General features: G+C 42.6%; 1 protein-coding gene across 1 annotated transcript in view; it reads right to left on the reverse strand.

Annotated features, from left to right (window-relative positions):
* Window positions 1–10,123, reverse strand: part of BTAF1 (B-TFIID TATA-box binding protein associated factor 1) — a 113,311-nt gene extending 103,188 nt beyond the window's left edge. The window contains exon 1 of the mRNA XM_066354727.1: window positions 9,836–10,123. Coding sequence (XP_066210824.1) covers window positions 9,836–9,849 — 14 coding nt within the window. The 5' untranslated portion in view covers window positions 9,850–10,123. The remainder of the gene's footprint in view (window positions 1–9,835) is intronic.
* Between the last annotated feature and the right edge of the window lie 515 nt (window positions 10,124–10,638).

Below are 10,638 nucleotides of genomic sequence, written 5' to 3' on the forward strand. Positions count from 1 at the left end.
GGTGGCAGATCAGCTCACACTCTCATCTAGTTCCAGGTCTGTTTATTCTTACATCTTCCATGTTGGTGGTAACCAAACATGCCTCCCTGAATAGAGGAATGGGGACACAAGAATACTTCCTTGGCACTCTTGACTCAAAGCCCCTTTTGGAGTTCTACATTCCTCTCTCCAGGACAGCAGATTAGACATCACGCAGAAGGAAGAAGAAAAGGATGCACAGACCTGGATCTGACAAGAGGGCAGTCTGACCTGTTACCCCAGGGGAGCCAGCTCTAAGGCAAGCAGGGTAAGCATCAGGCCAGGCCACAATTAAAAAGGCTGGTATAGTCAACTGGTGGGAGAGGGGCAAGGGCTTGAGACAGGGTCAGTATTATGTTGGAGGGGAGACAGGGCCCTTGGTGAGGGAGAAGTCCTGAAGGAAGCTAGGTGGTCAGAAGAAAAAGGAAGTTAAAAGAAGGGCTGACTGAGGGAACACAGTACTTACCACGATACTTCTTCCAGCTAAACCTTCTCTTGCAGAACAGTTAGTAGAAAAAAATGCCATTCTTCATTCTCTGAAGATAGACAGATGGAGAAGAAAGAGGTAACAGATGTCAACTGAATGAAAGGTACCAAAGACTACAGAAGAATAATTTAAATAAAGCATAAGGTAATTACATTTGACAATATCCACTTATGAATCTATTGATAAGAAATCTGGCCCATTTGCAATTTGGATCTTAATTCAGAGAGATAGCTACATAAGACATGACTTATGTTTTATTTACCAATTTGTGATTTTGGAAAAAGTACAGGAAGTTTGTAGAGATTATACTGGCAACTGCAATCTAGCCCCTCTCCTCTTTAGCTCTTTGCATTATGATACTTCACAAAGACATCAAAAGAAACTGAAAGAAATCAGACAGGCATGGGCAAAACCAGGTAAACAGTTGTAATACAAATAATACAATAATTATTAAAAAAAATACAAGAATAAACTCTGTTTTGCGTACTCATAACTGTAAACTACTTATGCCCACTTCAATGTGTTTTGAACTACTTCATCATTTTTAAACAAGTATATGTTGCATTTCCACTCCTAAGCCATTTGAGGACGAAATAAAAATGTTATAAAATATAACTTCCTCAATCTACTTCCAATCTCAATATTCTCATAATGAACTTAATCTCTGAAAAATTTTGACAGGTCAACCAAATGGCTTTGTAACTTTAACTAATGGAGAACAATCAGTCAAGTTTGTCCATTTTGTTATGTATTTTTTACATTTAGCAAAAGTACATTAAAATTTAAAACAGAGCCCTGGCCGGTTAGCTCAGTCAGTTAAGAGCATCATCCCGAAACAAGGTTGTGGGTTTCATTCCCCAGTCAGGGTACACACAGGAAGCAGCCAAAATATGCACAACTGAGTGGAACAACAAATGTTTCCCTTCTCCCCCCTCCCTCTTCTTTCCTCTCTCTTTCTAAAAATTAATAAAATACTAAGCCCTGGCCAGATGCTCAGTTGGCTGAAGCGTTGTCCCTTACTCTCTCAAAAATTTAAAATAGAAACTATTTGAATTCCTACTTTTCTGTGTTACATAGAAAATAAAGAAAATATCTGATATGAACTCTGTCCTAAGTCCCACATATTATTATTGAGCAAGAAAGTTATAGTTAGAAGAAAACTTCTAAGAAATACTCTAGACTGATGTTTTAAAATGCAAATAAAATTTCTATTTCATACTGTGAATAATTTGAAACCATCTTAATGTTATGTTCTTAAACAAAAGAGTAGATTAACTTAAGATACCACACAGAACACAAGGGTGAAGATGAAGATGTGAAACCACAGCAAAGCCAGGGGTATGGCCAGGTGCATGCTACACAAATTGTTGAATCTACTTATGAAAATCCTGCAGATATGGAGCACCTACTGTATGTAATTTATAACAGTCTCTTCTGTTAATCCTATAATGAATTGAAATTAGCAGCAAAGGAGGAATAGACATAGCAAACACAAGAGACACATGCTGTCCTACAACTAATTAAGATCATTTTAGCATTTTTTCTGTCATTAGAAATGATCCACTGGAACTTTCCTTACATCAAGAAACTTCTTTTTTTCCCTGGACAGTTCACTTAGTGGTAGAGCGTCAGCCTGGCATGTGGAAGTCCCAGGCACACAGGAGAAGCGCCTATCTGCTTCTCCACCCTTCCCCCTCTCCTTTCTCTCCATCTCTCTCTTCCCCTTCCATAGCCAAGGCTCCACTGGAGCAAAGTTGGCCTGGGTGCTGAGGACGGCTCCATGGCCTCTACCTCAGGTGCTAGAATGGCTTTGGTTGCAACGGAGCAACGCCCCAGATGGGCAGAGCATCGCCCCCTGGTGGATCCCGGTCAGGTGCATGCGGGACTCTGTCTCTCTGCCTCCTCGCTTCTCACTTCAGAAAAATACAAAAAAAACCCAAAAACTTCTTTTTGGCCCTGGCAAGTGGCTCAGTGGATAGAGCATTAGCCCAGTGTATTGATGTCCTGGGTTCGATTCCCAGTCAGGGCACACAGGAAAAGCAACCATCTGCTTTTCCCTCCCTCCCTCTCCCATGTCTCCCCCTCTTCCCTTCTGCAGCAAGTGGCTCAATTTGTGCAAGCATGGCCCTGGGTGCTAAGGCATGAGGCATAACTTGGTTGGTCCCAGCACATCAGCCTCAGGCACTAAAAATAGCTCAGTATTTGAGCATCATCCCCAGGGGGTGTATGTGAGAGTCTATCTCACTATATCCCCTCCTCTCACCTAAAAAATTTTTTAAATTAATAAAATAAAGATACTTCTTTTTATCTGGCAGAACAGATATTGAAACGATGTTCCTCTGAAGTATCAGCAGTGCAGAGAGAATTAACAAATCTAAGCAAAATTCTGTTCAGACACAGCAATTTGTTCCTTCCAAAACAGGGTATATTCCCATTTTTTTCCTGAATCTTTTCTGAACACTGCATCATTTACAAAAGCAAACGTTTGGCCCTGGCTGGGTAGTGCTGTTGGATGGAACATCATCCTGGTGTCAAGGTTGTGGATTTGATCCCCAGTCAGGGCACATACAAGAATCAACCAATGAACGTATAAATAAATAGGACAACAAATAGATGTTTCTCTCTCTCCCTCCTTCCTTTTCTCTCTAAAATAAATACATTTTAAAAATGCAAATGCAAAGGATGACATCAGAGATATACGGTATGGCTTCTAATGTAGTCAAATCATAACTATTGCCTAGATATTTCAGAAAAGAACCTTTATAGCTTAAATCACTGAGGAAAAATTCTCTACATTATATTTTTTTTCTCTACATGATCAAGGAAAAACTGTTCATATTAGTCAGTCAATGTAAAACTCCAGTCAAGTGATTCAACTGTGGCATAAACAGGCAAAGATATCAAAAACAACCTTAAAAAATTCTGTATTGCTTGACTGGTGGTGGCGCAGGGAATAGAGCATCGCCCTGGGATGCCGAAGTCCCAGGTTTGAAACCCCAGGGTTGCTGGCTTGAGCTCAAAGCCATTGGCTTGAGTCCAAGAATGCTGGTTTGAGCAAGGGGTCACTGGCTTGGCTTGGGCATCAAGCCATGTATGAGAAGCAATCAATGAACAACTAAAGTGACACAATTACAAGTTGATGCTTCTTATCTCTCTCCCTTCCTGTCTGTCTTTCTCTCTCTTGCTCTCTAAAAAAAAGAAAAATTCTGTATCAAGGCATGGAACCCACCAATGCTACAGATTTACTTTCTTCTATAATGAGCATAATATCCCTTAACAACTCTTTTAAGGCTGCCTTGACTGTTGGTGGCCCAATCCCAACTTGGCAGGTGACACATAATACCGGGAGAAAAGCTCACAAAACAGACTAGCAGTATTCAAAGATTTAACAATTGAGACATCAACTGTTTGCAAACAACACTGAAAGCTGTAACACACTAATTTGTCTTTTTGCTGAGCTTGGTTCTGTAGGAGCAAATCAAGTAGCTAGTGAATGAGTTTAGCTGATTTTCCAACATTACATTTAAAGGGCAACATTGTTCTCTACTCCTACATTTGTATACTGCCTCTTTTATTAAGGATCTAAAGGAATTATACATTTTTCAGTAATATTTCACTGCATTTTATGGAGAACTTAAAATGTTATAATTGTATATGTGCTGCAGAAACAAACACAAAATGTTATAATTGTACTTGCAGTTTTAAAGAGTCAAAGTTGGCCCTGGCCAGTTGCCTTAGTGGTAGAGTGTATGGATGTCCCAGGTTCAATTCCTGGTCAGGGCACACAGGAGAAGCACTCATTTGCTTCTCCACTCCTCACCCTCTTGCTTCTCTCCCCCCCCACACACAGTCATGGCTCAGTGGAGCAAGTTATCCCAGGCACAGAAGATGGCTCCATGGCAGGAGTCGGGAACCTATGGTTCACGAGCCAGATGTGGCTCTTTTGATGGCTGCATCTGGCTTGCAGACAAATCTTCAACAAAAAAAATAATAATGTTAAAAATATAAAATATTCTCATGTATTACAATCCATTCATTTCCCACCGCTCATGTTCATGGTTGCGGGTGGATGGAGCCAATCACAGCTGTCCTCCGGGACAACACCAAATTTTTATTGGATAATGCATAATGTACACAGGTCGTTGTATGGTTCTCACGGAATTACATTTTAAAACAGGGGTCCCCAAACTATGGCCCGTGGGCCACATGCGGCCCCCTGAGGCCATTTATCCGGCCCCCGCCACACTTCCAGAAGGGGTACCTCTTTCATTGGTGGTCAGTGAGAGGAACATAGTTCCCATTGAAATACTGGTCAGTTTGTTGATTTAAATTTACTTGTTCTTTATTTTAAATATTGTATTTGTTCCCGTTTTGTTTTTTTACTTTAAAATAAGATATGTGCAGTGTGCATAGGGATTTGTTCATAGTTTTTTTTTATAGTCCGGCCCTCCAGCGGTCTGAGGGACAGTGAACTGGCCCCCTGTGTAAAAAGTTTGGGGACCCCTGTTTTAAAATATGTGGCGTTCATGACTCTCTCAGCCAAAAAGGTTCCCGACCCCTGCTCCATGGCCTTGCCTCAGGCACTAAAATAGGTTGGTTGCTGAGCAATGGAGCAATGGTCCCACATGGGCAGAGCATGCCCCTGTAGGGGGCTTGCTTGGTGGATCCCAGTCAGAGCACATGCAGGAGTTTGTCTTTGTCTTTGCCTCCCCTCCTCTCACTGAATTAAAAAAAAAAAAAAAAAAAGTCAAAAGTGTGTGGTGGGTTTTCTTTTTTTGCAAGATTTAACTCATCCACACAATCAAGATGTGATCATGCATTTCATAATTTGCCAATTCTTACAATTTAAAGCACAGTAAAACTATAAGCCTTTAAAAAAACTATAAGCAGGGTCTAAAAAATTTTATCATACAAAATGCAGGATTACTTTATACTCAATCTGCATTCTAAAATGTCATACTATCACAGAATTGTACCAACTATAAACTTTAAAAAAAAGTTCTAATAATATTTATTATGTTTTTTAAGTTAAAAGCCTGGCCAATATTCATAAACTCAGAAGCACTCCTGAAAAACACCAGAAATATTCCACATATTTCCAGTAAATATTCCACTGAAAATATTTACATAAGTAAATCACGACAGATATTAAAACAAGAAACAAGGTCTGACTAGGCGGTGGTGTAATGGATAGAACATCGGCCTGGGACACAGAGGACCCAGGTTCAAAACCCTTAAGTCATTAGACTGAGTGCAGGCTCATCCAGCTTGAGCACAGGCTTACGAGCTTGAGCAAGGGTCAGTGGTTTGAGCGTGGGATCATAGACATGACTCCATGGTTGCTGGCTTGAGCAAGTGGTCAATGGCTCAGCTGGAGCCCCCTGGGTCAAGGCACATAAGAGAAAGCAGTCAATGAACAACTAAGGAGCCGCAATGAAGAACTAATGCTTCTTGGTCCTGGCCGGTTGGCTCAGCGGTAGAGCATTAGCCCAGCGTGTGGAAGTCCTAGGTTCGATTCCCAGTCAGGGCACACAGGAGAAGCACCCATCTGCTTCTCCACCCTTCCCCTCTCCCTCTCTTCCCCTCTGACAACCTAGGCTCCACTGGAGCAAAGCTGGCCCGGGCACTGAGGATGGCTCCATGGCCTCCGCCTCAGGCGCTAGAATGGCTCCCGCCGAAACAGAGCAACGCCCCAGATGGGCAGAGCATCACCCCCTGGTAGGAATGCCAGGTGGATCCCAGTTGGGCACTGACTGCCTCCCTGCTTCTAACATTGGAAAAAAATACATTAAAAAAAAAAAAAGAACTGATGCTTCTCATCTCTCTCCATTTCTGTCTGTCTGTCCCTATCTGTCCCTGTCTCTTGTCTCTGTCACTCTCGCTTAAAAAACAGAAAACAAAAATCTCATTTAAAAACAAAAGTAAACCAAACAAACATAAAAAAAAGGTACTGAGCACCTACTAGGAGCCAGGCACTCATCTGGGAATAGAAAGACCAGATACAGTGTACTCCCTTCTCTCACAGAGTTTATATTAATCCAAGCAGGGGAAAGAACAATGAAACAATCAATTACAAAGTATGATAAATATGATGGTTGACAAAAGAACAAATTAGTGTAAGTAGCTCAGCTGAAGTAATGCCAGAGAGGGCTTGCTGAACAAACTGATATATATATAGGCTTATACCCAGAACACAGGGTTGGAATTAGCGAGACTTGGGGTCGGAGGAACACAAGAAAGACATGTTCCAGAGATAAAGATTAGGAGATGAAAACATAAATTTGGAAAAGGGGGGAAAGGGAGAGGGAGGGAGAATGAGAGAGAGGGAGAGAGCTAGAGAGAGAGAGAGAGACATGCAGAGAACCTGATAGGATGGAGCTAAAAAGGTGAAGCAGGAACCAGATCACAAAGAATTTGGTAAGATGTTTAAGAAATTTGGACTTTATTCTGTGGCATTAGAAAACTACTGGGTTTTGCCTGACCAGACGGTGGCGCAGTGGATAAAGTGTCGGAGTGGGATGTGGAGGACCCAGGTTCGAGATCCCGAGGTTGCCAGCTTGAGCGCGGGCTCATCTGATTTCAGCAAAGCTCACCAGCTTGGACCCAAGGTCACTAGCTTGAGCAAGGGGTTACTCAGTTTGCTGTAGCCTCACAGTCAAGGCACATATGAGAAAGCAATCAATGAACAACTAAGGTGTCGCAACGAAATACTAATGATTGATGCTTCTCATCTCTCTCCATTCCTGTCTGTTTGTCCCTATCTTTCCCTCTCTCTGACTCTAAAAAAAAAAAAAGAAAAGAAAAAAACTACTGGGTTTTAAGCAGAAAAATAACATTAAAATTTGTATATTAGCAAATAATTTGGCTGAAGTGAAGAATAAATTAGAATGAGATGCCATGAGAGGCAAGAAGTTTAAGGGGCTACTTTAGCAGGTATCTTGAATTAGAGATGATGGTGGTTTCCAGCAGGACTGTCATAACTGATACATGGAAAGAAGACCAGAAAAAGATTAGAAAGGTAGAACTGAGAACACTGGCTTTGGTGACTGGCTAGATGGGGGCAAAAATGGGAGTGAGAAGTCAAACACGACAGGATCACCAGATTTCTGAACCTGGCAATTGAGGGAATGATGGTACCAAATATTTACAAGGTCCTGGAAATATTACACATTTTCAGCCTGACCAGGCTGTGGCACAGTGGATAGAGCCTCGGCCTGGGTAGCTGAGGACCCAGGTTCAAATAGGTCTGTATTCCACAAGCACACACCAAGAGGAAAGAAATGATATTTAGTTAGTAAAGAAACAGGCTTGGTGTATGGAGGCAGCCAGCCTGAAACTAAAGTTTTCTATTCAGAATGAATCGGCAAATTAAAAAGGCAAGAACTGACAGTGTCCCAGAATCACAAATCTCAAAAGTGTTTTCTTTGAACCTTTATATTACTAAAATAAGCACCGGAGTAGCTCTTCAAAAAATCATGACAGGCTTTTTAAAAGTGTAATTTAATAGAATTTTCATAAGGTGAATAATAAAGAATCTACAGGGAAAAAGAGCACTACCCTTTGAAACCCAGTATCAAGAACAAAAGGCAGTATCTTTCAACTCTCACTCTTTCAGAAATTTAGGCGCCCTAAACTGTAAAATTAGCATTGGCCAAACAGATTAGGCTCTTTTAAAACACTTTCGTTTTGTCTCTACAAAACTATATCCAATACTGTAAAAATACACATAGTCAGCTATAAGAAAGGAATTTCAAGAACAACTCATTCCCTTAAACACTGAATCACCTGATAAACAAATCTCATGTTAAGTTTATGTATTAATGTATGTATAATGTATATACTTATGTATTTATATAGAAGATAACAAATTAGAAGATACAACTTTCTGTGTGTGCAAAAACTGGAAATACCACTTGCATTCTCTCAAGGCAGTTTTATATTCACAAAATAAGAACTTTCTGCCCTGGCTGGGTGGTTCAGTGGATAGAGCACCGTCCCAAATGCCAAGGTTGAGGGTTCAATCACTGGTCAGAACACATACAGGGTACAACCAATGCGTGCACAACTAAAGGGAACAACTAAATGGAACACGGAATTGATGCTTCTTTCTCTCTCTCCCTCCCCCCTTCCCAGCCTCTCAAATCAATGCAGGGGGAAAAAAACTTCCTCACACTGAATGGATTCCACTTACCTATGAAATAAAAATTAGGTGCCCCATACTACGGTTACCTAGCAACTCCCTTCATCCAACTCCATGGACTTCTACACACTATTTCATCAGTTATCCAGGGAGTCCGTGTAAGGGACGGGTCATCCTTTCTCTTGCAAAAACAGATAAAGCTTGCGCACATAGTGCATTCAAGGAATGTGTTCAATTAACTATGTAAAAAAAAAAAAAGGAAGAGAATGAAAACTATATGTTGTTTTCTGTACTATCATTTGTCCTTCAGTCTATGTGGTAACAGTACCCAATTCTCATGAAAACTTTTAACTTCACGAACTCTAGGGAACTTGCTAATTCCTTCTGACTGCTATCAGAGGGTCTGCCCCTACTTAATGTACACAGATCCAGTAAACTCAAACCTCTGACAAAGTTTTTCTACCATTCTATCATATTGCAGGAAAGGAAGCCTTTCCTCCTATAAGCCTGCAAAACGTTGGTGTTCCTAGACTTCCCTGTTGACAAGCAACACTTTAAAACAGTTTAAGATTTGTGATATATCTTTCACGCTTTAGTCAAGGAAAACGGCACTAATACAATAATTTCCCAAAGATTACAATGCTGCCAACTGAATGCTTACTGCTAAACAAAAAAGAAAAAACTCTATTGTAATGTTAAAAGAAAAAAAAAAGGTCCTCAGTTAAAGAATATATCCCTAAAAGCTATAAACACAAAATTTTAACGTCATCAAAAGGTCACTTAGAAAATAGTACTCTAACCGCTCCCACTTAGAGAGCTACTACCAAGTTCTCCCGTGAAATGGAGGTTAGGGATCAGCCTTAAAATGCTAAGATAAAAGGCACTCCTAGAACAGAAACAGGGAAGAGAAACCAGACGAGAGAAACCTGGTGAGAGCAGAGAAAAGCTAGCCCTAACGTGGCAGTAAGTCAAGACCACACACCAAAAAGACATTTTCGAACCATTCGCAAGGAGAAACCCGAGCCCGAACCGCGCAGACTGAGGGGCGAACTCCGAAGTCTGTGTGGAAGAAGGCGCCCGAGCCCACTGACAACGGGAACAACCGCTCCTTCCTACGAGCGGGCTCACCGAGGGGAGACGGCACCTCGCCGGGGCCGCCTTCGCAGCCGCTCATTAGGTGCGAGACCCACCTGGAGACCGCCATGGCCCGGCGCCGGCGGTTCGAGGTTACCCACGAGCGAGGCGCCGCGCCGCTGAGGAGCTAGTTTCCAGGGAGCTGAGCGGCGCAGGCCCAAGTCGCAGAGCAGGGAAGCGGCCGGTGCGGCGCGGGGCGTCCCGGCGCGGGCCCTCGGGCATCTGCCCCGCCGCCTACTCAAGCTCGTCCTCGCCGCGGCCCAGGAGCAGGGGTCTGACACGGCGGAGGCGGCAGTCCTCAGACCCGCACGACTTCAAACCCGGTGCCCCCAGCCCCGCTCTTTGCTGACGCAGGCGTCGGCACGCCGAACTGAGCGTCAGTGCGCCGGAAGTGACGTCAGCTCGTCGCGAGGGGCTCAGCTCCTCGGATGAGAGCAAGGAATACGAGCGAATTTGGCCTGGTTGCGCGCGCTCAGGAAATAGAAAGTATCTTTGTGCCCATCTGGAGAGGGTCGTTAGTCTTACAACGAAGTGGGAGGGAAAAATACGGGCCCTCTTATTTTCTGGAGAGAAAGAAAAAAAGGCGCTTAGGCCATGATTCCGGAAGTTTAAAAACTGGGTTTCTAATTCCTAACCGCCCCATCCTCATCCCGCCGGACTCTCCAGTAAGCAATTACGATGGACTTTAGGATGTTCTAGTCCCTAGGTGGTGAAGCCCGTGGGAGAGGTAAAAGTAAGAAAGATCTACAATGGCACTTAAGACACGGCTTACGTGTTTGCCATATTTGCCAGAAGTTCTGCATAGGTATTGGAGGGAAGGTCTTTTGGCAACCATTATGCCAAGTTGATTTCCTAATTG

Source organism: Saccopteryx leptura, chromosome 13 (assembly GCF_036850995.1).
Source record: "Saccopteryx leptura isolate mSacLep1 chromosome 13, mSacLep1_pri_phased_curated, whole genome shotgun sequence".
NCBI lineage: Eukaryota > Metazoa > Chordata > Mammalia > Chiroptera > Emballonuridae > Saccopteryx > Saccopteryx leptura.